Consider the following 27,157-nt stretch of genomic DNA (forward strand, 5'->3'; position numbering starts at 1 on the left):
CAAAAATCTTCTACATTTTTTTTTCATGAATTGAAATTAAGGAGTTAGAGATTGGGACAACCACTTCCCAATAGGAAGTGACATAAAAGATGACTTTTTATACATTCAGTTTAATAGTATCTCAATTAATGCCTTGTGGTAAAATAGATAATAACAAGATATTACTAAATAACACTTCATTGTTTTTTAAAATTGGATTTTCATGGTGGAACAGCAATTTCAACCAATTCGGTAGAATGGCTCATATACAGATATGTAAGGGCAAATTACAACCATCGTAAGATTCAGTACACCCCGGGGTTTACAGGTATGTAAAAATCACAATCAATAATAATAATAATAATTATTATTATTAAGTTTTAATGACAGCGTTATTCCATATGCTGTAGGGTGAAAGTCCTCACCGTCCCAGGCTGACGCTAGCTCAACATCTCGCGAGATCTCAGCACGCCTTCCCCACTCGACATTTCAGTGTTCACGTGCACATCTCGCGATGTTGACTCAGTGACGGTGGTTGGAAAAGGAGTTGGAGGGGGCGGGGTGCAACAGAGATGTTTGGAGGCTTTTTTTTTTTTTAATATAAAATAATTTATTTAAATAAAAATGGCTGCCGTGGAGAGCGAGGAGGAGAGAATGTACGTAAGCTCTTTTAAAAAAACATTTCATCATCTGGTAAAGCGTCGCTGTCTTGGCCGCCTCCGCCATCTTTTTGTCGTCTTTTTTATTTCACTTCGAAGTGCGTTTATTTTACACCGGCCTTTCTCGGCGGAGCGAGCTTAACTGGAATACGTCACCAACTTCCAGCTTCGCCTGTACTTTAGCTGCCGTTAAGGGCTCGTCCGTTTTCTCAGCCCGCTTCCCGCGCCACTCCACCCCCGACTCTAGTCGAGCAGACGTTCCCGCACGCCTGGAGGTTGGCCCGCGGGACGGAGATGCCATGCCCGTTTGCCGCTTTCCAGCCTCGGGCACGCAGTGGCATTACCACGCAGGTGTCTAGCAAGCTGCTAGCTCGTCATTTGCTCAGCACTGTGTTTTCATGCTAGTTAGTGGGTCTTCTATTCATGAACCTGTGGACTTGCCGTTACATGCCACTAAACCCTCCAGTCAGCATCCTTCGCGCAAAGTGCTGCTGAGCTAGGCATCACATGCTCCTCATGTTGTCATCACTTAAACTCCGTAGAAACGAGATCACAGTTTAGGCTGAACACGTCAAGCTGCTAAAAGTCAGTGAATTGACCTCTCCTGTGTGGCCTACTTTCCTCACCAGCTCACGTCGTATGACTGCTGCTTCAGCTTCATCATCGTCATCCTCACCTCAAACCAGGGTACAGTCAAAGGGGCCCCACCGAAAACACAACAACTCTGATATAATGCAATTCAGAATTCAACCACTAACCCTAACGTAAACAACTTCAGAGTTCAAAACTGCTACTACGTGATGTCAGCGCAGTTTAGAGCTCAGTTCAGCAAGCGTTGAAGGATAGAGGTGTTTTACCTTTTTACACTTATTCCAAAAGAAGAACCAGCCTTTTGCTGTTAAGTAGCACTGCAGCTATCGAATAAGTTGGTATTCGGAAATCCTATTGAAAATTCTATTGAATAATTGGGTACTCGGAAAAATTAAAAAAATACCTATTTTTTCTTGGTTACAAGTACTACAGACAAAAAAAACGCACTTCCTATTAATAATGAACGATCAACTGGTCTTCATTTTTTTACTATTCAACATTATACTTAAATTTAAATTGCGCATAGTCGCACACTACTTCCTTTCTCGAAACATTAGTGAGATTTTAGAAAACTCTCCCAAAGGTTTTTGTCAGCTAAAACAACACACTGTCCCTGATTTGTTAAAGGGACAGTGTGTAGAATGTTTAGATTTTTCAATGTTCGTTTTTTTGGGAAACTTCGGTTCGGTATATTTTCGGTACAAAAAACAGATTAAAAAAAAAATATATGTTCATTTGAAAAGATGACAAGTAAATGGTAAATTTTTAGAAAAAAAAAGCGAACCATTCGGGTGATATCCTAAGAAATTACACTAGAATAAAAAATACACTCACAATAAAGATGTCTTAATTTAGTAAATTATTAAGACACTGAAATCTTTAAACACTCAGCAGCAAAAGTTGTCATTACAGTACATGTATACACTTTTTGTGATTAAAAAAATACATACAATAACAGTTACAGTTATTGATGAATATATTAAAACTCTTTTTAGAATGAAAAAAAATTAAAAAGTCTTTATGAAATTGTATACACTTTTTAAGCATTGAAATCTTTGACTATTCAACAGCATATTGTAACGAATTGGGTTATGTGTGTTGTGGTCGGATTTGTGTGTTGCTGATTTATCATATTGTAGCGTCTTCCAGGAACACGCCGTCAAACATAGATTAATTATCACGTTTTTATTAATCCAAGTAGAACTGCCTGCGCTCTTCTTTCTCCCCTGCTCCCCTCGCTTGCCGTACGATGCATTCACGAACCTCGGAAACATGACAACTCAGCAACACACAAATCCGACCACAACACAGATAATCCAATTCGTTACAATATGCTGTTGAACATTCAAAGATTTAAATGCCTAAAAAGTGTATACAATTTCATAAAGACCTTTTAAAGTTACTGTATTTGTATTTTTTTTATTTACAAAATTAAGAGATCTTTATTGTTAGTGTATTTTTTAATCTGGTGTAATTTCTTAGAATATCACCCGAATGGTTCGCTTTTTTATTTTTTCGAAAAAAAAGTACAGTTTACTTGTCATCTTTTCAAACTAAACATTTTTTTAAAAAACAAAACAATTTTTTTGTACCGAAAATATACCAAACCGAAGCTTCCAAAAAAACAAACCGAACCGAAACGTGATTTAGCGTACCATTACTCGATATGGGCAAATAAAAAAGTATCTCGATATTTTATTCCAAAAAATCGATAGCGATAATTTGACAATATTCTACAAAAAATATTTTATTGCTTCACAGACCAATTGTGGATGGACAGCGTTGCTAAATATGCTAAAAATGCTTCTGCAAAACATAATGATATTCTACGACAATATTTAACAATAAAGAACAAAAAATTATATTTAGACTTACATTGATTTTTGGGAATATTTATGTCATTTAAATGTCTCTGCTGTTATTCCATAATGATATGACATTTTGAGCTGCAGTAAGTACTGGTGTACACTCCCAGCTACTAGAGCAATCAGAATGAGAAAAAGGTGTTAACTACAGCAATCAGAATGAGAAAAAATGTACTTGATATGTGACATGTGACAAAGTGTCACCCAGCGAGAGAAAAAAAAGACGTTGTCATGACAACACCCATTCTTATACATTGGCCACCGTATTCAGAATGAAGTTGAATAGCAAAACGGCAATTTACCGAAAAGTGCATTTTCCCACTCATTCATCGCTGTGATATGTAGGCTTGTGACTTTATTCATGTTTGGGTGTATGCTGGTGTCACACTAATAAGCCGTCGTAGTTTGTGCAACAACATGCCTCGGGAATACAGGGTAGTTATGAATGATGCGTGTAAACTGAATGTTAACTGATCATCCAGGATGTCACGTTTGACTTGCTCGCTAAAGCACTGAGTGTGTGCGTGCGTGAGTGCGCGCGTGCGTTTATATTTGGTGGTTCAACTCGGCAACTGTTTTCTGAGTGTGTGTTTAAGCTTTTGTTTAGCGTGCTTGTGCGGTCGCCAAGTTTTCCTCGTAATCCATATGGCTCGTGGTGGAACAAAATTGCTCTTCACGGTGACCGTTTTGGCACAACTAACAATGTTATTCCCACCAACGTCAGTCTTGTCAACGCCAAACCTTTTACAGACTACGGACGACGTGGACTCGCTATTGGGATTGGGGGACAACTTCACGCACGTGCTGGACACTCCTCTATGTTTGAAACAGCTCTGCTGTAGTGCGGACAGAGTCACATGACCAGGTCCTGCCCGCTGATTCGGCGAATGATTATCACATACCCCCCCGTCTGCCGTCAATGCACACTGATTTGCAGCATTTCCTCATACTTTGCGGCCGTCGACTGACTCGAGTCAATATGCTTTTAGAGGCAGTATTAATACTCGTTAATGTAAAATTACACATCGTGAAAGCAAGATTGACGATGGTATCGATAACGATGTATATCGCCCACCTCTAATGTGTATGTGTGTATATATATATATATATATATATATATATATATATATATATATATATATATATATACCCCAAGGAGACAAACTTAGCGAACGTAGTTCTTCAACATCACGGCTACAGTATATGTATGTATATGTCACTTGAGGGAATACCTGCGTTTGTCGTTCGTGCTGACATTTTGCTTGCCCCTCTGCTGAGGAAATTGGTGGTAGGCACCGTGGTGTGTGTGCTTCAGAATACATGCGCTTCAAACGTAGGTCATTGCATTCTATTAGTTCACCACTAGATGGTGCTAAATTCTACACAATGTCCCTTTAAAAAGTGATCAGTTGGAATGGCAACTGTGTCATTTATGTTGACTGAATTTGAAAAGTAACCTGCCAGCCTGTATGGGGCACTTGAGCGTTTTCTAACGCTGCAGCAACCGCAAAACGCTGACAACAGGCAACGTATAATACAGTGTCAGCGTAATTAAGTCCTTTTTGTAGCAGCCTGAATTAGTGCTTGAACGTTATTTCAGGACGACATTGTGTTGTTGAAGTCAGTAACAGCAGTTTGCAACGGCAAACGGCCCCAAACAGAGTCAAGTCAGCTGTTACGCCACGTTACACTGCCCGGAACAACTTCAAAATGAAAGTGTACTTAAAGCGGAAGTCAACCCAAACAAGTTTTTCAAGAATATGTTCCCAGCAGGCCCATTCGTTGAAACAGCATTCTGATTAATTTTGCGTTTGTGGAATATAGATTAAGCAGCAAAATGCACTCCTTTTTAGCCATATCTGGGGGTGGCCATTTTGTCAGCTCAGCCGTGGTTGGTCGTTGTGAGCACTTGTGATGTAATTTTCAGTCGACAGAAAACAAAATAGCCGCCACCAGGGATGGCTAAAAACGAGTGAATTAACACTTATTCCACAAACGCAATATTTATCAGAATGCCCTGTTTCAACTTGTGAGCTTGCATAGAACATATTCTTGAAAAAAATATGTTTGGGTTGACTTCCGCTTTAAGCATTGATGTCCATATCTTATTTGGAAAGGTAAGGTTTATTTTGAAGTTGGCCTTCTAAACTACTCTTAATGTTGGGCATCGTTTGAATTTGGACAATTCCGGTTACGATTCCGGTTCTTTGATTCAATTCCGGTTGCTAAGGATTCTTGATTCCGATTCTTAACAAAACCAAAAAAAGGAGTTATTTTTGGACAAATCACATTAACTTCTCTGTTCTTCAATTTCATGAACTTTTTACTATTTGTGAAATTTACCATGGATTATTCAAAGAAAGGTTTTTAACCAGTATATTTATTTTAATAAATTTTTTGTATTATTATTTAGTATTATTTTTCACAAGAGCTTTATTTTTGAGAAGTTCAAGACAATACAACAATTCAGCTGTTGCTAAAAGCATGCTACTGAACACCAATTGATTGGCTAACCTTGTCGTGCTTTAGAAAGAAATATACCTGTATATGACAAACGCAACGCTGCATTTTATGGGCAAGCAAGGAAAGTATCTAATCTAAGCAGTCTATGTAAACATATGATGTATTTGTATGTACAGTGTTTACGCATATGCTGCAGCTGCGTATGCTATAAGGTAAATATTAACTTGTTGGCTCAACGTTGCCATTAGACGTACTTAGCCGATTCTGACTTTTGGGTAGTCCACTGATAGTGTAGTGGTACACACGCCCGAGTTGTGTGCGGGCAGCGTGGGATCGATTCCCGCTCAGTGACGGTGTCTGTGTGTGCCCTGCGACTGGCTGGCGACCAGTTCGGGGTGTAGTCTGCCTTCGCCCATTGACGGTTGGGATAGGCTCCAGCAACTCCCCGCGACCCTGTATAGGATAAGCGGTTTGGAAGATGACATGACTTTTGGGTCATAAGCTGATCGCGTCAGTTCCATGGCTAGGCGTCGGCCGAATGAGCCAGCCGGCCCGGCCCGGGCAGGATCACCGACCCCGCGACTGCTGCAACCACGGCGGCTGCTGGGGGGATCCGTGGGCAGGGCTGGGCGCACGCCCAGAGTCGCCGGCGCCGTGGCCCGTGCTTGCCGGCCGGTACGAAGCGAGCGGAGGGGCTGACCGAAAGGACCACGGCAGCTCGATTGGGGGCGGGCTTCCGTGCTGTTGCGACGCAGCTTCGGCGGCAGGAGCCAGGGCAGTGCGCGCACACACTTTTTTTTTTTTAATGGGTTGTATTTAGTTCGTAGCTCTGCCACGCGGCTAACTAGGAATCGAAACGTCTGAAACCGACATTCTAAAATATGAACGGTTCCGGGAGAACCGGAGTGATGGATCCGGTTCCACTCGATGCCCATCCCTAGTGAAGAACATACTTTGAGCCTACAGTATGACTAATAGTTGTGGTTTGAGATCCAATAAATTAGGGCTGTCATATCTAATATTGGGCGGCACGGTGGTCGACTGGTTAGCAAGTCCGCCACACAGTGCAGAGGTCGTGGGTTTGAATCCGGCCTTCCTGTGTAGTGTTTGCATGTTCTCCCCGTGCCTGCGTGGGTTTTCTCCAGATACTTCGGTTTCTTCCCATATTCCAAAAACATGCATGATAGTTTAATTGGACACTCTAAATTGTCCCTAGGTATGATTGTGAGTGTGAATGGTTGTTTGTCTTTGTGTGACCTGCGATTGGCTGGCAACCAGTTCAGGGTGTACCCCGCCCATTGCCCATAGACAGCTGGGATAGGCTCCAGCACGCCCGCGACCTTTGTGAGGATAAGCGGTTTGGATCATGGATGGATGGCTATCGAATATTGTTGGAATCGATTATTCCATAATCTGACAGAATTTCATTTTTAAAGTGTTTTACAAAACCATTTTTTCCTCGAAAACTGTTGATGAACCAATTATTGTTGTTTATTTGATATTGTTTAATGATAAAGACGATTAAACAACAATTAAGCAATATTGCTCAAGAGGGACTGATCAAGGTTTTGAAACTGATTCAGTTACTGCTTCGCTCGTTGTTTTCCAAAGTAATCGCTCGTTGTTTTCCAAAGTAAAAGCAGATAATGTCTAATTTTGATTAAACACAAAAGATTATCAAAAGACTACCTGTCTGCCTTTATGAAGGACTACAGTAATCAGAGAATATTACTGTTGAGAGGCTGGAATCAGAGGACTCGGGCAATTTTAAGTTAAACAATGTCTTTAAATGATTACTTGATAACACTGGTCAACAAATTCTTACTACATATGTTTTCATCAGAGATACAAGTAAATTTTTGTCGATGATTTTTTTGTGCTGATTCCGTATCTGCCCTTGTTTTTTTTCTCTAGCACCTCAGGTTTTCATAATTATTATATTACTAATAATATAATGGCAATAATAATAATGTCATATACACTTATTAATTATTGGGATCCTTAATAAATATTAATTATTAATATTATATATTCAGAAACAGGTTGAATTATTTTGAAACAGCTATAAATGACAACACATGGTAAAATCCATGTTGCGTAAGCTTTTATAGGTCAAACTTCAAAACAAAAAAATTAAAATATCTCCATCCCGATCTTGGGAAAATGAATTCCAAGTGTCCGATTGAAGTATATTGTAACGTCTTCCAAAGACACAACGTCAGACGTAGCTTAGTTATTGCCCCTTTTATTATTCCAACACGGCTACTGTGGGCTGTAGTCGACACCAACTACAGTGCAACAACAGTTCCATCACACGGATCTCTGGTCCGTCTTGCCGTCCGCTCATTCCTCTCTCACTTGCACACCCCTCCAATCCAGTCGCGTGATGCATTCAGGAACCTCGGAAACAACACAACTTAGAAAAACACAACTGTCACCACAACACAGATAACCCAATTTGTTACAGCATGTTATTTGACTCAAAAATGTGTGTCATTTCTTCGTATTAAGTCAAAGTTTTTGACTTCTTTCTTCAGACCTTGTGCAATTTCAGTGATCAGCATTCACCTTCTTCAGAGACGTTTGACAGAACTTGACGACATGACAGCAGAGAGCTGGCGTGCTCAGAAAGCCCAGCGACACTAAAACGGCACAATATCTGAACAAAGTATTTTATTTGTGTTTAATTGTAGTTGTAAATTTTAAGATTATTGTGACCTCGAAATATTAAAATAAAACTGTCGGCTGACAATCTTGGGAGTCCAAATATGGTCAAATTCATTTTTATCATAATATAAATTCCAGAGCTGGGCACTTGACCCTTTTTTGCCGGATCTGGCTGCGACCCTCCACCCTTGACCTTGGTACCCTTCCGGCCGCGACCCCCCACCCTTATTCATAAACATTGTCGGCCCCCGCCCCGTTCCGCCCTCCGGCCCCCCCCAAATAAAAGTGTCCGTGATTGACGCTGCTGCGAGAGAGATGCTAACGGCAGAAGCTTTTTAAGGATCATTAGCTGGCTAATTTACTATTCGAACCCGCTGTGGACACGCTTCAAAATGCGCCACTAGTACTTTACTACTTACCCAACTGCGCATGCTTACTTCCATTGCAAGCCCCGGGGTTGGTTTTGTCGTATTGTATCATTATTTGGGTCCAACAGACGGCCAGAAGTCGCGTTCAACAAGTTATTTATTTTCCACACTTCCCTTCGTTCATGGCCTTCAAAATAAAAGCATACCAGCAAACCACTATACACAGCAGGTTTGCTACGGCGTATTTCGGCGAAAGTAGAAGACGCCAGAAGAAGTGCATGAACTCCACCTTGATGTGGCATCGTCATACTTGAGTGCTGTGCGCAGCTTAATATACACCCGGACGCAAGTTGTTTTGAAATAGTTAAGTTCCAAGTCGGGGGGGCGTTGCTTCAAAAAGACAGCGACAACAATGGATATCGTACCTGCTACAACCATAAAGGGACTGAGATGACTAGACTATGCATTTAATTGTATTGCCACACTAGTTTGCTTTTGCTGCAGCAACGAGCTGTGTGCTTCATCCTCTCTCTCCTCTCCGCATGGGAAACTGTATGTCATCTCATCGCAACATGTGACATAATAGGACCGATCAGAGCAGCAACAATTCCTGATTGTGCGTGGCATGTGTTGCAGACCTGTCGCCAACAGCACAATGCATCGGTCACGTGAATCAATGCGGCAGTTGTTGCTCGCGCCGACCCGGGAGTAGAAAGAAGCCTAAAAATAAGCCTTTCACTGAGTAGGCTGAGATGAAATTTAGCCGCCTCGCGACCACGTCAAACGCATGAGGGCCGATTAGAGGGCCGGACTAAAATCCACTTCCAGCCATGCTTAGTCCAGACATTTTTAAAAATTTATCACTCCACGAACCTCCCCCCACCCCAAAAATGGGCATTCGGCCGGGCCGGAGGGTCCGACCGGTCCGGCCCAGGGATGGACTGCCCAGCTCTGATAAATTCTAATGGTCCGTCTCTACTTCGTCTGTAATTTTTGTGCAATTCTAGCCAATTTTAAAGCGGTGAAAATAGCGAATACTCCAAAAAAAACACAATTTCACGGCCGGAGGTGTGTGCAACACAATGCCGTGTCCTCCGTCTGATGAATGTGGCCTTTTTTTTTTTTTGGGGGGCAATAACAAGTGAAAATAGTAAGGTTCGCTGGATTTCGTTGGCTTTTTTTTTATTATGGATCGATGAGATGCTTCATTGCAAAAAGACCCACTCTTTTTGTGTCTTTGTGTCGTGAGGTAAGTCTCCGTTTCATTTTAATATGCACTTTAGACACGGTTAGTTGGTTAGGTGTGGGTGATAGGACGATATTAGATCGTTAAGGACCTTAACGTGTTGACAATCTCATAAAGCCGAAAGATTGTTTGATCGTCTACAGGGCACATTCTATACAGTTTAGCTCTATGGCGGCTCAAAGCCGCTGACGCATACCCGACAGCCAATCACAGTACGCACAGTGCACCGTACGTGACACTCCCCGCCTCCCTGTTTGTTTGTATAACGGGAAGCTATAGTGGAAAGTCACCACAAAGCCGAGTTGGTCCCGAAAAGAATCCACATCCACAGTGTCGATTTGGTTTGGCTTTTCCTCGGAGGAGAAAGCACAAACCAGTTATCTGCAAAGTTTGCAGAGACTGTTCGGACGTCAGATGGCAACACGACAAACCTGTTTAATCACTTGCGGAGACAGAGACAGCACCCAAGAAACTACGCCGACAGCCAAAGCAAACGGAGATCAGACACATGGTAGCCAGAGGCAGCCGCTAGCTCCAAGTTAACATAACCCACGGGAAAACAGTCATTTAACAAGGGCACTCCATATTAAAAAACAAGCAAGCAATGTAAAGTAAATGAGGCAGTGACTTATTACCTTGCTGACATGATTCCCATTAAAACAGTGGAAAACGGGGGATTTAAAAGACTCTTCAAAGTACTAGACCCGCGTTACGAGCTATGTTTTTATGTTATGTTACCATTTATGTTTACATTCACTGCACATTTTGATAAAAATTGGCACTATTCAAATTAAAACCTGTTCAGAAGGCTTAGCTGGCTAAAAACGTAATTTTTTTTCTTTCAGGGTTTTATATATATTTTAAATGTCTTTTATATGTTTATCAGGAGGAAAATGGTAAAAAAAAAAGTGCAAATTAGTCTAAAAAAATGAGGTAAAAAAAGAATTATGATTAAAACATGATTGTGATTTTATTTTTTAAAAATTGTGATATGATATTTTTGCCATATCGCCCACCACTAGTTGGATCATGGTTTTATTTACTGCATCACTCATAGCTTTAAAGCAGAAAGAAGGCGTTTTGTTAAAGGGGAAGTCAACCCAAACATATTTTTTTCAAGAATATGTTCCCAGCAAGCCCACTAGTTGAAACACGGCATTCTGATTAATTTTGCGTTTGTGGAATATAAATTAAGCAGCAAAAGCGCTTGTTTTTAGCCATCTCTGGGGGCGGGCATTTAGTCTTCTGTCGACTGAAAATGACATCACAACTGCTCACAACGACCAATCACGGCTCACCTGTTTTCTGAATCTGAGCCGTGATTGGTTCTAAAGAAAAATTCTAAAGAAAATTTACTCTTAACTTTGTTGCAATGTCTTTAAGCATGTTTATTGAACAATGTTTCAGGTCTGCATAATGTTGATTTTTTATTTATTTTTTGAATTATTATTTCAAGAAATTTTTGACAATACACATCTCTGTAATAAAATTCTAACAAAAAGTTCGGGGAGCACCCGGGGTTGTCAGCATGTCTTAAAAATGATAAATGAAAACTTAAACAATAGCTCCATGTAGTTTTCTACAGTAAATGAAAATTTCACAATGACAGAAATGTTAAACTTTCACGTATCTTTGTTTTGATTTCCACAGTTTTAAATTCATTTATTATCGGCCAGCAGAGTTTTAAAAAAGGCAGATGCAAATATTCGTCAAAAAGCCAAATATCGGTGCCAATAATCGGCCCGGACGATAATCGGTCTATCCCCAATTCAAAGGCACTGTTAGAAAATAATCTATACATTCTACATTTACAGTTCAAAATCGTTATGTAAATGCAATAAATATCGAAATTTTCAACATAGATAGGTGCAGCTTATATAAAGCCGCATGGCTTATATGTTTTTTCATTATGTTATCTAAGAATAGAGAATAGAGGCAGATTTAAAGGTGCGTCTTATAGTACGGAAAATACGGTAATCAGTTAATTTTGACACCTCTACACTAAATATTATGTTGAATGAAATACTCTTTGATGCTGTTCTACTCTATGCAACTGGCCTGTGAAACCCCCAAAAATCAGATTTCTTTGACAATTCTTTTTTTTTTTTTTTTTTTTTTTTTAAGTAAATGAGTAATTAAAACTGAATAACTAAATCTAATTTGCCCAGGAACCGATCATTTCTATTTCTCCTGTTTGGAAGATGGTTTCCAAAGTTGGAACAGCATCCTGAAACAGATAGTGATTTTGAATTTAGGGATTGTCAGACGCCTAAACCGAATATTATAAAGACAGGGAGGCCATCAGAGACAAGTACATTTAATTCTTCATTTCACTTCTAGTCAAAAATGTTTTGGAAGTTTGACAATTTGAAGTTCCACACAGGTATGCATGTGTAGAAGATGACTTCCTGTAATACGCAGGCTCTGACCTCCTTAAAGAGCGGAAGCATGAGAGTGCTTGTGTAAGAAGTTGCATGGCAGTCAGCAGCTGCATGTGATGTCATTGTGTCACTTCCTGTCAGACCACTGATTCATTTATCAGTAGAAGCTGAAAGACTGTCAATCAACATTCAGATGTCTCGATTGACTTTAAAACTTTGTGCTTCTGTATTCAAGGGACAACTCTCTCCAGACGGTCTGATGCAAGGAGCAAGGCAACTAGTGCTTTACATTGACCAAATCTCCATTTCTTGTCACATTGGAACCAAGTGAATCTGTTTAATTGTTTGTGTCATGTGCTGCCAAGCAGGGTTATAATAGTGTGGGATTATTCATTATAGTTAGTTTTTATTTCATTTTGACTTTTTCTTTTTTAATTCACTTAGTTTTACTTACTTTACTTACTATTTACTTCACTTAGTTTTACTTACTTACTTTTTAGAGCAGGTTTGTTTTCATTAGTTAGAAAAGCTTTGATTTACTTTTGTTTTTGAGTTTTATTTTCCTTTTAATATATGGAATATTTGTCGAGTGCAAGTTAAAAAAAAAAAGCACACTAGGTGTTGTGTAATAAAGTAAATTAAAGGAACAGACCGGTCAAAATTGATTTTCAAAGGAATAAAAGTGCAAACATTAATGGCATCTGATTTCCTGAAAAAAGATTTCAGCCGATTAAGTATCAAAACAATGACATATTTGGACGGCTTCATGTAATCTCTGTGACATATGACGTGCTTAGGACTGTTCATATCGGACTTGTTTTAGTGGTCTAACTCTAACCCTCCAATGTGACTTCTATAACAACTCTACGTCCATAAAACATAACCAACTATCACCAACATTTATGCGCAAGTAAAGGCATGTGATAATCATTCTCTGAAAATATTAGAACGAAACTCACAACATTTTGGATAATAGTCAGGTTGGAAGCATTGCCTCATTAATACACAGTATATATGCCAGGGGTGTCAAAGTCAAATGGACGGAGGGGCAAATAAAAAAATTGCGACAAGCCGAGGGCCGGACTGATAGAATGCTCATTGAAATTTTCTAAAATGTCCAGATTGAATTGGGTCCTTCGCGCCTGCTGATGATGTCACGCTTTATATTTCTGTAATATATTTCTTTGCCTCTATGTTTGTCACCCCCCTGGCTGTTGATTTTTTATCTTCGTAGTTACTAAATAAAAAATAAGATAAAGTACATTACTGCTATTTTTGCGAGGCAGCTCGTACATCACTTCCGTTTGCGCTTCTCCTGCCAAACTGGAAACAATTTTCTGGTTGACCCGGGCTGCAAGATTGTATGTACTGCACTAATGTGAAGTAAAACGCAGAGGATCATATGATTGGTATGATGTCTCCATCTGACTATTTTAGAGTGGCATGGTATGAATGTGGGTGCTCCTGTCAGAAAACACAGGCCCGTATTACACTTGACACGTCTATTTATTGGGGTCTGCAACAACACCGACAAAGAATAACCTAGGAACATCATCCAATGCATATCCATTAGTTAGCAATATGCTTAAATTCACTGTATTAAGAAATGAAACAACCAAACAATATATACATTACATATTCACACGTTTCATCACTAGAATAGTAAGCATACTAGCCGAAATAACTAACTTGTGTTCATCAACGTGACATCACTCACGAGAACATATCTAGGCTATTATGTACAGCAGTTACCTGACACGAACCAAAATGATTAAACTCACATTTTAACATTTACACACAAAAAATGTTGTGAAACACAGGAAATCTGCAACTACTGAGTTTGCTGGCACTAACAAATTACTAGCTATGTGTCAAAGAAGGAAAAAGAAAAGAAACCATGTCTCTCGCTATCAACACTTAGCGCTCGAGGAGCGTTCAATGCCTGCTCACAGTGTGGGACATCTCAGTACTACATCGAAACTCAATGAATTTATCTAATGCCAACAATTACTAATAATAAAACAACATGAGATTTCTAACATGAAGTATTTCTTAATAAGGTGTGTTTTACTCCAAATAACTTTTCACCAAGATCCGATTCTGAAAGCCACGAAAAGTGACATGAAGTCTTCCGTCGGCACGTAGACGACCGAAGTAGTGGTAATGTTTGTTATAACAACAGCCAGGGGATGGCAAACATAGATGCAAAGAAATATATTACAGAAATAGTGGAACGAATTGGGTTATCTGTGCTGTGGTCAAATTTGTGTCTTGCCAAGTTGTTTTGTTTCCGAGGTTAATGAATGCATCGTGCGGCTGGATGGGAGGGCATATGAGCGAGAGTAGCGGAAGACGAACAGGAGATCCGTTGCTCTTTTTTGACGGTTGTCGTACTGTATTGGCGTTGGCCCACAGTAGCCGGTTGGACCAATAAAAACGTGATAATTAGACTACGTCTGTGTTCTTGGGAGACGCTACAATATATTTTAAAGCGTGACGTTATTGGCAGAAGCGAAGGACCCGATCACTTCTGCTACCCACACCGGCTTGCTGCGGGCTGCGGGCCGGACCTAATAATAAAGCAATATCATCCCAGGGCCTGTAGAAAACCTTCTCGCGGGCCGGATGTGGCCCGCGGCCTTGACTTTGACATATGTGATATATGCATTTTAACACTTCTGACGTGACTATCTTCCAAAACATTGTGAGTTTCGTTCTAATATTTTCAGACTAGGGTGATCATATTTTTATACATGTCCACATACATTTTCATACGTCACAGGGATTACGTGAAGTGGTCAAGATTGTCCAATATGGCTGCGTACAGGGTATGTCATTGTTTTGATACTTAATCGTCTTTAGGGCAGTCCCAAACGATTATTTTTCTCCCGATTAATCTATCGACTATTTTTACGATTAGTTGATTAGTCTAACAATTAATTTTTCTACTAATCTAGCGATTATTTTTGACTTTACGATTATTAATTCCAAAAAACACTTCGGAAAGTTTCTTTAAATTCTTTGTTTATTAAAGTAAAAAAAAAACCTTTTGATATTGAATGAACAGTGACATCTGTTTTAGGAAGGCATCATGATGTGTGAACATGAATGAGGTATTTATCTATACATAACGATAAAACAATGTGTGCGTGCATGTGTGAACAGCCCAAGTAAAAGAACTAACAAAAAAAAAAAATAAATAACATCAGTTTGCTTAAACCTAAAACAAATAAAGCAGTGCATACTTAAGTATTATAACAATGAAAAAGCACACATTATATATTAGTACAGTCACCGACTATGGTTAGCAGGCCAGTGTTTCCTCTAGGTTTTTTTTTTTAGCAGTGGGAGCAGCACATCATCCTAAACGATCTGCATGCTGTGCTGCGCCCAGTGCACAGAGCATTCCGGAGCAGATAACTGATGTCGCGTGTTACAGTTTATAGGTACATAGAGCAGTGGAACCAATATAACATTACCTACCAGCACCAACACAATTTGACTGCAGTGAAATAGCTCCGCGAACGTTAGCTACATAATGCACAAAGTTGAAACACAACACGGCGTAACTTTGACTGCCACCCGTTGCTTCGAGAAATCAAACTTAACGATGCACGTTAATACGTCGGACACAACAGCAACTTCAGTAAAACCGGGGGAGTTTAGTTAGTTAGCTGGACTTAGGATACTACAGCTTTCTGCTTTCTGTCGTCTTCCAGTAGTACTCCTGAGTGACGCCGCTTAATGTTCGTTCATGGCTGATGTGCTGCTGTGGTACGCCAACTCAGCTTTACAGAGTGTGCAGACGACCAACTCGCTCGACCTTTCTTTGAAGTACGTCCATACTTTGGACGTTTTTGTCCGCTTTTTTAGCGGTACACGGCGCCTCCGCCATTTCTACTGTGCACGCTTTGTTTACAACTGACGGAATGCACGTGTTGACGCATTTACGTCATCGACACTCGAGCGTACGTACGTGCCGACGTATTTTACATCATTGACGCTTGACGTCGACGGTATGTTGTCCCGACTTATTTACGTCATCGGCCATGTCGGCTATTCCGACTAGTCGGGAGAGCTCTAATCGTCTTAAACCTTTTTTCAGGAAATCAGATGCCACTGATGTTTGCACTTTTATTCCTTATACAGACTGACTAATTGAATGCTGGAAAATGAATTTTAACCTTTGTGTTCCTTTAAACTACAATTTTTCCTTCTGTACAGATGTACAGCAATACCCCAAAAAATACATTTTAAATGAAAGGTAATGTTTGAAATTAAAAGGATGGTTGGGTCGGGATGGCCATGTTTTCACGAACAAGTTCATTTTTCTATATATTTTGATCAGGAAAATGAAAAGATCCATGCTTGCCTGATTGCTTGCCCGCTGCCAGTCGCTGCCTGCCTCCTGAGAGTTGACACGAGTTTAGTGTTCGCTAAATGTCCGAAAAATGTCCGTGTGCGCATTCATGCTCTTGTCCGCTTCAGCCTGTGTAAGTGGAGAAGCGATCGCCACAGTATTTTTGATTTTGTGGAGGTGATCAAGATGAGATCACATTTTATGTCAATAAATCCAAACTATTGTGCAGAATAAATACTTTTATCGTTTCACAGGTTGAAGTGGACAAGAGTAGTAATGTGCATTTGCATTTTGGTGAAAATCGGTCGCCGCTTTAGACAACAGAACTGACAAAGCGAGCAATATTACCACGCTTGCCTCCCTCCCGTGACGTAGACCGCTGAGACAGAAAAAATAACAAGTCGAGCTCCAAAAAGGGGCGGGCGACAATTTCGAATAAATATAAGCCCCGGAGGTTGGCTTATCAAAATGTCAAAGTTGGACTCGGAAAGATTTAAGAGCACCGGACTTCCAGCAAAGGCCGTCCCTTCAGCCGAGTATGACCATTTAATGCACCTCATTTTCAGATAGGCGGCGCAGGGGTGGACCTCGGAGAAAAAGTCAAGCTAACACTTTAAATGTAATCTGTAACAACCTATGAACAATTCAGCTACCGAAAAAGCTTCTCGGAACACAATGTGTTTGAGTATCTTGGTGCCTTATGACATGAAACGACATACTGTACGTGACAAGTGCACCTCAGCTGCATGTAGGCTGCTCATTTCTTGCTTTGTTTGGTCAGACATGGAAAGGCTAATCGTTTTGTGATGTTTTCAGAGGTTGATGTGTGATCGCGTGTTTGGGATTATGTGATCATTCAAGATGGCAACTGATTTCCATACCTTGTTGAGGGATGCTAAAAGTGTTCTCTTTCATCGCTTTGTCCCGTTTGTGCTTGTCCTTAAATTCTGGGACCCCACATAAATACAAAAACGGCCCACGCACTCGAGGCGTGGATGGCGACGAGCGGCATTGGCGCCTCTTGTGCGCCAGGCTTTAGGGTGCTCCTTTTCGAAATCGTGTCACCACAAAAACAAAAAGGTGGTTGGAATGAGATCTCTGGAGGTATGCTGATGTCTCATGTGCATGACAATGTTTTGGTCTTTAGTCTTTTCCCGAACAAGCTGCCGGGAAGCTGAATGGTACAAGCCCAGGGGGGTTGAAATGTATGTATTTATTTATCACGTTTTTGATATCTTGAAGATGCACTTGAAACGTGACTTCAGAGAATGAAACGGGGCGTAGATTAGATTAGTGACTGAAGATCATCAAGCAAATCTTGTCATTGTTTACGTCGCATCATATCTTCAAGTAGAATTCACCAACTCGTCTATTAGAGGCATGTGCAATGTCAATAGTGATGTCTTCTGTTTTTCACAGAGAGGAGGGCCAGGAGGAGAGAGAACGGCCCCACAGTAAGACGAAGAAGCCTCGCAAGGAAGGGCGTCATGTTGAACAAGTGGCCATATCTCAGGACCCCTTGCCCCCGTCAGGGGTGGAGTCACAGACATCGGTAATTAAAATCAGAGCCAACGGTGTCATACATTTGATCATGAAACGTGGTTGTGAAGTACGTTTATTGTCGTTGTCTCTCTGGTAGCCATCGGAGCCGGTGGCGGGGCCCTCGCAAGCGGCAACTGGTAGCGAGTCTGCAGGTTCTCCCAGGCAGCGGCGCTCCATCATCCGAGATCGCGGGCCGCTGTACAACGATCCCTCGCTGCCTGTAGGCTGGACCCGCAAGCTCAAGCAGAGGAAGTCCGGACGCTCCGCGGGGAAGTTTGACGTCTACCTGATCAAGTAAGGTGCACTGTAAACATGGTGCGCCCATCCTGTCATTGCGCACAAGAGCCATGAGCTTTTCTTTTGCGGCAAAGCTCTGAGGGAAAGGCCTTCCGCTCCAAGGTGGAGCTCATCGCTTACTTCCAGAAGGTCGGCGACACCACGACTGACCCCAACGATTTTGACTTCACCGTGACTGGACGCGGAAGCCCTTCCCGCCGGGAGAAGAAACCTCCCAAGACACCAAAAGTGGTCAAACCGTCTGGTAGAGGCCGTGGAAGGCCCAAAGGTACAAAATGGTGGCGGTATGCGATGTTGAAAGGTACGTATGGAGCGAACACAAAGCTGGTGACGGCATGTGTGTGCTTTATGTTTAGGCAGTGGGAAGGTGCGTCAGGTTACGGAGGGTGTGGCTATGAAGCGCGTGGTTGAGAAATCTCCCGGAAAACTGTTGGTCAAAATGCCGTACAGTAAGGTGGAGTCCACCAGCGAGACCACATCCACGACTTCAAAGGTGCGATGGTGTGGCGTTTTCAGGAATGCTATGTATGATATGAGGATATTTATAACATGTAGTGTTGGAATGTGATATTTAAAAGAAATAGTGTTACCTGTGGGCGTGGTGACTCCCTTTCAGGTGTCATCTTCTGCCCTGCCGTCAGTCAAGTCCCGTCCAGGCAGAAAGAGGAAATCAGAACAGGATCTTCCTGCTCCCCTGCAGACCACACCCAAAAAACGTGGCAGGAAACCGGCCTCGGCTTCAGCTGCAGCAACTGCTGCCACGGTATCTTCCTTGTCAGCAGCAACCTCCGGTACGTCGGCAGTAGGGGGCTACGCCGCTGCCGCCATCATGGCCGCTGAGGCCAAGCGCAGAGCCACCAAGGAGTCTTCCAGCAAACCTGTCGTTCAGGAAACAGCCCTGCCAATCAAAAAACGCAAAACGAGAGAGACGATTGAAGAGAAGGAGAAAATTCCGACTCCAGGATCTAGCACCACCGAACCTGAAAGTAAGGCGCCCTCCGAAGGGGAGTCTGGTGGTCCTAAGGAACCAACACAAACTTCCCAGCTTCACCTTGGCTCTTTGGAGGAGAGCCAGTCCCAATCCCAGAGACAGCCTTCTGCTTCCCAAGAAAGTCACTCACATGGACATAAACCTCACAAAGGGAGGAAGCACAAGGAGAAGAGTGTAACAGCAGAAAGTCGAGAGGAGGAAGTGAGCAAAGACGATGATGACAAGGGAGGCAAAGGAGGAATGAGTAGCAGCAGCAGCAGTAGCACGAGTCCGTCCAAAAGCCACAAAAGGAAGGAGCGCTCACCACACAAACATCACCATCATCACCATCACCATCATCGTCATCATCATCGCCACCCACAGAGCTCCCCTTTGGATCATCTTCATTCAGCATCCGGACCCTCCTGCCAGTCCCGGGCCAAAACTGAGCTGCACACTGAATCACAGACCACCGACCCCAAACCACCTCCTCTGTCGCACCCCTCGCCTCAACCCTGCCCCCTGCAGGCCCTCCAGACCTCATATCCAGGTCAGAGCCAGGCCCTGTCTCAAGTTACAATTACTCCATCCTCCCCCATCAGGCATTCCCCTCCTCACCCACGCCCCCCAAAACCACCACCTTCAGTACAACACAAAACTCAGCTTGCAGTTCAGCATTCTCCGTCAGTCTCGCAGGTTCAGTCCCCCCAGACAAGGAATCCTCATCCACCAGCCCAGTCCCCAGTAACACTCCAACCTCAAACCCAATCCAGGCCCCTCTTTGAGACTCAACCACTTACTCAACTCCAAACTCAGACCAGGACCCACCACGCAGCTGAGCCGCAAATACAGCCCAGAACCACAGCCCACGGCCATCTACAACACCAGTCCAGGACCCCTGCCCAAACCCAATTCTTGTACAGCCCACCCACACAGACCCAGCCCCCAACACAGGTCCCTTTGCAACACCAAATTCACATTCAAAGCAGACCACAAACCAGACAATCTCTCTCACAGTCCAGGCCCCCACAGGCCCGAGCGCCACTCCATGTTCAGCAGATTCAACCACAGATGCCCAGGCCCCACCCGCAACAACTCCCACTCCAACAACCGTCTCTCCGCGTTAGAACCAACCTGGTCTATGCTCAACAGAGTGAGCAGCCTCAAGACCTGAGCACCACACCCGCCACTCGCAGCGTGGAGGCAGGACCCAGAACAGAAATACGAATGGAAGCAGGACACGTCTCAGAAAGCAGAGAAACAACTGGGGGGTCAAACAGCACTGCGAGGCCTCTCAGCTCACTGCGCCCCGATCCTCCTGGAAGAGCAGGGACAGAAGACGGTGTCGGTCTCGTGTCCGGGCCAGAAGGCAGGGCTCGGCTACGGGTGGATTCGGAGGCGGCGGGCGAGGGCAGGGAGCTCAGAGACATGGTCCCCCCATCTGCCGTTCCCTGTCCCAGCCGAGAGGAAACGGTTGAGTCTCGGACTGCAGTCAGCGAAAGAGTCAGCTGATCAGTGGGCGCGATAGGAAGTGGCTTGCGCCGTTGTTGCAGACTGAGGTGGTACCAGTGAGGGCTCTTCCTCCATCTTTGTGCACTGTTGTTCCACGGAACGACCCTTTCACTTTTTGTCAAGGAAATGAGCGCTAAGCTAGCACTGACCGACTGAGGAGAAGGATGGATGGTGTCATTTTTTTAGAAAAAAAAAGGAAAATATAGATTTAAAGTGTGTGTGTATGCGTGCGTTCGCGTGTCTGTGTGTAGATAATCAAAAGGCAGCTGTTGTGTCCCGCTCATTTGAGTGGATGAAGTGGGGGGCAGTTTGGAACTGAAAACAAACGGCTAAGTACACATTGTCTCCAACAAAATGTTGCTTCCGGAATATAACCTGTTTATTTTATTTTGTATTTTGAAATTTTGTTTCGTCTCTACAGCTTTAAAGTTCAATGTAATTGACTGACGCTCCCTAGCACGTGACTGTACTGCTGACTGACACACCCTATTTCAGTTGAATGGCTCCTTCAAAAACCCCAAACTTACTTAATTTCCCACCTCTTCCAGTGCCCCATATTAGTAGCCAACACTTCTACACTTAGTCCAAACACTTGATTTCAAACACTTGAAGATTTGCACTGACGAGTACTGGAATCTTCCTTAATGATATTCAAACTCCCATATTTGTCCCATATTTGATTTACACGAGTCATTCTTCCATCTTGGTTGTGTTTCCAGAGGAAGCACATGTTTTGTCAAATCAAACCCACTTAGAGTGTAGCTTCTTCGTCACCTTGGTTCTGATTACTGTTGGACTCCTCTTTGTCTTGAATGTTGTGGAACAGCTGCTGGAAGATTTGGGAGTAGAGGTCCATCTTACTGTTTTGCCAAATGAGGCCATCTCCTGTTGTCGGGTGGCAGCAGCACCAAACTACATTCACCAATATATGTGTGTGGGAATTCGACAACTTCACCATTCTGAACCCATTTGGATGTTTGAAACGGGACATCTACTGATTCCTTAAAATGTGCACATCTTTTGCTTGTAGTTGGGAACGGTTGGTGACTAACCAGAATTTAGGAGGACTCAGATCATTCACGTGGTAAAAGTGGCCACTGTTGTTTTGTAATATTTTGTCTTCCTGGCATCTTGTGAAGATAAAGACTTTCCTGTCGGTTTTCACTCACATTCTAGTACTTATATCCCATCAGGATGTGTTGTATTTGGTCACAGCACAGGAGACAGTTATTATAAACAGAAACAGTACAGTAGTCAAAAAAATGGTAGCCTGTGTCTTTCTTCAGTTTTGACAAGTTAGTCTGTTTCCCTACCTCTGAATTGGAATATTTGAGAAAATCTGGGAGATGGCTGATAAAATAAGATCACCTTTGATAGTGCCACAATGGGGAAATTTGTGGATACTATTGCCATGCATGTAATGGACTGATGTGACACATGAAGTGAAGCCTTCCACACGACAAGTAAATGTTCGGGAGTGCCATCGGTGGCCGATCTCAGATTTTCCCCAATTTGTTTCTGTATGGCCTGATGGTACCACAAGTGAAAGAAATGGCATCTTAATTGCTCATGAACGATGTCAGTCAAGCCAGACATTCAAACACGTTTCCAACCTCCCAATTGACACGGATACACTCATGCAGTATTTTTACATTTCCATCTTGGCATTCGGATCTCCTGACAGCTAGGAGGTGGTGACATTGGAAAAGTGCACCTCACTGGGGAATCTTCTTGCTGGTTTGTGGGTCACCTCACGTTGACCCAAGCTCACCTCTGCGTTTGTGGCATTTGGTTGCTGCAAGCCCCTTAGCTGGCCGTTGTGTGACCGAATGGGACCACAGTAAGCAGCCGCCATATTGCATGTTCCAGAGTCTAGTGCCTATAACCTTGCGCGCATTGCCGGAAACCACCATGTCAGCCAGCAGCCATGTTGTTCCTAGACTTAGTAGTGATGTGTGGTGACCTCATAGCTGCTGAATAATAATACTCTGCTTTCAACTCAATACACTGTCACTGTAGACTCACTAGTTTTTACCGGGTTATTAGTTCTTTTTCTTATTAAAAGCGTTTGTTGTCCCCCTACAGTGTCCTTGTCTCATCTACACTCACACACAATATTGTAACAGAGTACAAATTTGCACAACAATTTTCACTTTACCTCATTATTTATATTTCTGGCAACTTTCACACTTATACATTTCCTAAATAAAATCTACTATTGTTACTACAAAATAAAATCTAAAGTATTAGTTTGTTGACCTAACACATTCCATACACCAATGCCGGCTAACGCAGCTGACTCAAACGTCAGATCAATACACGACAACCGCCTGGTACTCATATCAAACCTAGTAGGCCTCCCATCATTCAGTATCACTAATCCATATTTGTCAAGAAAGTCTTCCAGCACTTCCCCATTTTTATCTCTCGTAACACTGCCCCACAAAGGGTTGTGAGCAGTAAATTAATTAATTAATTAGTGTCAATTTTTCCATGACCCTATCTAATTTACCAGCATCTAAAAACAGGCACGGGTTATAAAAATTAACCACACAAAGTTAGACTCCCTCCGCTCCATAAATCAACCACAACACATTTCATTTCTGAAAAAATCTGAGCTTCACGATACTGAACACCTTTCAAAATAAAAGTGGCACAATCATGATTACCCCCACACTTTCCACATCGACGAACCCCGCGACACACTGCAGCAACATGGCCGTATCGCTGACACCTCAATGGAGGCCTCCTATATGGGTGCACCCTAAACGCAAGACACCCAAGAAAAGCCCTTGCCGGGAGCAAGAAGTTGTTTCCCGACTCACGCCCTCTCTAAAAGACCGTATGTGAGCGGCCTCAATGACATTAGAACACTGCGCTCCCCTCACAAAATCCTCGAGACAACTTGGGAAATACAAGTTATATACATATCGTAATATATCTCCATTCTTTGACATTCGTTGTCAAAAGTTAACAACCAGTGGTGGAGCTAGACTTTTATCCTTGGGGTGGCCACGGCGTGCCCAAGGCTCTCAGGGTGTCCGCAAAACAAAAACTTGGAAACACGTTATCATCAACATCCATTTTTATATTGAATAAAATGTGCACACACAGTTACTGTATAAGTTACTCACACTCTTCAACATATAAATAAATGAATAAATGTTTTTCTCTTTTTTGGGGGGAATGACTTGTTCAGTCAGTCAGGCTGCACGGTGGATCCGTCTCACAGTGCAGTGGTTGTGGGTTTGAATCCGGCCTCCGGTCTTCCTGTGTGGAGTTTGCATGTTCTCCCTGTGCCTGCGTGGGTTTTCCCCTCCCACGTTCCAAAAACATGCATGGTAGGTTTACTGGACACTCTAAATTGAGTGTGCATAATTGTCTATGTGTCGTCTATATGCAATGGGCTGCCACCCAGCTCAGGGTGTACCCCCCCAACTGCCTGAAGTCAGCTGAGATAGGCTCCAGCACGCCCGCGGCCCTCATGAGGATAAGCAGTTAAGTTCAGATATTGTATGGATGGATGGAATTTCAGACATCTCTCAGGGTTCCCACATGTCATGGAAAACACATGTCAAGTCAAATTTATTTATATAGCCCTTAATCACAGGAAAGTCTCGAAGGGCTTCACATATTCACCAGATCATATACACAACATCACATGGAAAATGAGAACAAAATTAAAATGTCCTGGAAAATCATTGCTCCTCCCTCTGCTTCTCTCTGCCTTGTGGGTGAAAACAAACCGGTAAAGTGACATATAGGTCTGTTTTCAGCTTAATTCAATGGGTAACATTCAGGTGTAGCGCTTTTCTGCTTCATCTTTCCTACTAGCCGGCACAGCGCCCCACTTGATGCCACCAACCAAATGAATTGCATATCCCCTTAGAATTCCGTCTGTGTGTCGTCACCTTTCTATAGTGGAGGGGTTTGTGTGCCCAATGATCTTAGGAGCCAAATTGTCTGAGGCTTTATGCCCCTGGCAGCGTCACCCATGGCAAACAGGTCTTAGGTGAGGGACCAGACACGGCTAAGAAGAAGCCTATGATGAATAAATATTAGATCTCATATTCCCTTGGGGACCTCTCTGGAGCCAGACCTGGTGGTGGGGCTTGTTGTTGATAGCCTGCACCCATGCCGCCTGATCGGGGTCAGCCCGAATGGGACAATGTGGGTCTCCATTAGGGCTGTGCAATTAATCGATATTCAATTGCGATTTTGATTATTACACTCCACGATTACCAAATCGGCATAATCGTAAAAAAACGATTATTAATACTAATTTTGAGTTGTTTTGATGCATGCGCACACGAGTTACTCCGCCCTCGCCAAGGCCCGCACCCCACAAGCCACACTGCACACCCTTCTACTCAAGTTTTAGCAGAGTAATGGCAAGCTAAAATGGCACTGGACTGGTGTATTGCACAGGAATGATTTGTAAACAAGCAAGGCAAGTCGAAATCGCTTATTTGGTTACATTTTGGGTTTGCCGTGGAAGACGGCGAGCAAAGACGTATAAAGTGCAAGAAGTGTGTCGCAGTTGTCTCTGCACCCACCGGCAACACGACGAATCATCATTTGGTTTCCGATGATGTTATAATAAACCAAAGCAAGAAAACATTGAATCAGATTATGGCGTTGTTTGCGACGCAATTCTCAGATCGTTGAAACACAGTATGTAGCAACCCCCACCCATCAACATCGGAGAGACACAAAAAGATAACAGAATCTATTGCCCGGACAAGGCTTCCAAATGTTTCGGGCACCGACTTCACTTGGCCATCGGCATGTGGGATTTATTTTAAATAACATATCTTATGTTAGTGTGCAAATATACACTACTTTTACTAGCACAACAATAAATAAATAAGTTAAATTTCTTGTGTGGTCTATAATATGAAGTCAAATTTTGGTGATGATTTTTGTTTCCAATTGCTTCAAACATTATTGTTTATTATAGTGTAATACAGTTTATATATGGCCTCCTGTAATTTAAAAGTATTGTATAGAGCAGTTTTTTCAAACTGTGTGTCGTTGTGTGAGATATTGTGTGCTGTGGGAAATTATCTTATATGTGTGCCTGTGCGGTCTAGCGCCTGGCAGCGTAATGTCTTTACTACATTGTAGTACTCTTCCATACCAGCAGGTGGCAGCAGGTAGCCAATTGTCTTTGTTTAGAGACAAGCGAATTAGTGACGCATGTTTATCCAAACATGCCCATGTTTCACTCTGAGTAAGTATCAATATGAAACATTATAAAATACTTTATTCTTTGTGTTTATTTAATTCCTATTCAAGACATAATATAACGTCATTCTTCAATGTTAAAAAAATGCTTATATAAACAATGCAACACTTATGTTGTTAAAATAAGCTTTTTTTCCACAATTTTAGATGCTTGGTGTGCCGCAGGATTTTTTCGATAAAATCAGTCAATGCCTTGACTCAAAAAAAATAGAAAAATACTGGTATAGAGCAGTGTTTTTCAAACACTGTGCCGTGGCACAATGGTGTGCTGCGAGATATTGTCAGGTGTGTCGTGGGAAATTATCTAATTCATGTGCCTGTGCGGTCTAGCGCCTAGCAGCATAATCATGTAGTTACTACACCGTAAAATATAATACGTTGACTTTACTAAAAAAAAAAAAGCAAAGTCGTTGCCTCAAAAAAAGTAATTCACTTGAACTTAGATAAATTAGATTTCACCAACTTATTCGTTGTGAGTAAGCAGGACTTAAATAAATTAAGTTAACTTAAGTTGAGTTAACTAATATATTTTTAGTTTGCAGTACTCAATTTATCGTGGTGACAGATAAAACTATTCCATAAATCTGGAGATGGATATTGATTGATCACTTTCTAAGATCTTGTGGGCACCTTCGGTTGATTTGTGACAAGGCTCCACAATTCAGCCTACTGTGCAAGAAATACAGGAAATCAGCGAGCTCAGACAATGTTAGGCGCCTGTTAATAGCCAACAAGTTTAAGCATCAGTTTCAATCTGTCCCATCTCCCGCACAAAACCAATCAGAGTAACCGACGCTGCTCTAATAAGGGAAAAGCAAAAATATTTAAAACAGCGTTTAATTCAGCGACGTACTCGTCGCAAAATAGTGCGACTTTTGGCGATTAACAGGATGGACAAGCATTGAGCAGTCTTAGTTCGGAGAAGCCAAGCTATCAAGTGAAATGAATACTCCAACGGTTAATTGGAATTTCGCAATTATTTTCACAATGAGAAAATATTAACGGTGGCT

At 42.3% G+C, this 27,157-nt stretch overlaps 1 protein-coding gene across 1 annotated transcript; it reads left to right on the forward strand.

Moving 5' to 3' along the window:
- The first annotated feature begins 512 nt into the window (after nt 1-512).
- mecp2 (methyl CpG binding protein 2) lies at nt 513-22,980 on the forward strand. The gene is made up of 6 exons (XM_086046362.1): nt 513-635; nt 17,999-18,131; nt 18,219-18,415; nt 18,493-18,686; nt 18,775-18,911; nt 19,035-22,980. The coding sequence occupies exons 1-6, from the start codon at nt 604-606 to the stop codon at nt 20,898-20,900; spliced, it is 2,559 nt and encodes an 852-aa protein (XP_085902488.1). The 5' UTR covers nt 513-603; the 3' UTR covers nt 20,901-22,980.
- The last annotated feature ends 4,177 nt before the right edge of the window (nt 22,981-27,157 follow it).

This window comes from Filicampus tigris, chromosome 1 (assembly GCF_054856515.1).
Source record: "Filicampus tigris isolate MCC_2025a chromosome 1, RoL_Ftig_1.0, whole genome shotgun sequence".
NCBI classification, from domain to species: Eukaryota; Metazoa; Chordata; class Actinopteri; order Syngnathiformes; family Syngnathidae; genus Filicampus; species Filicampus tigris.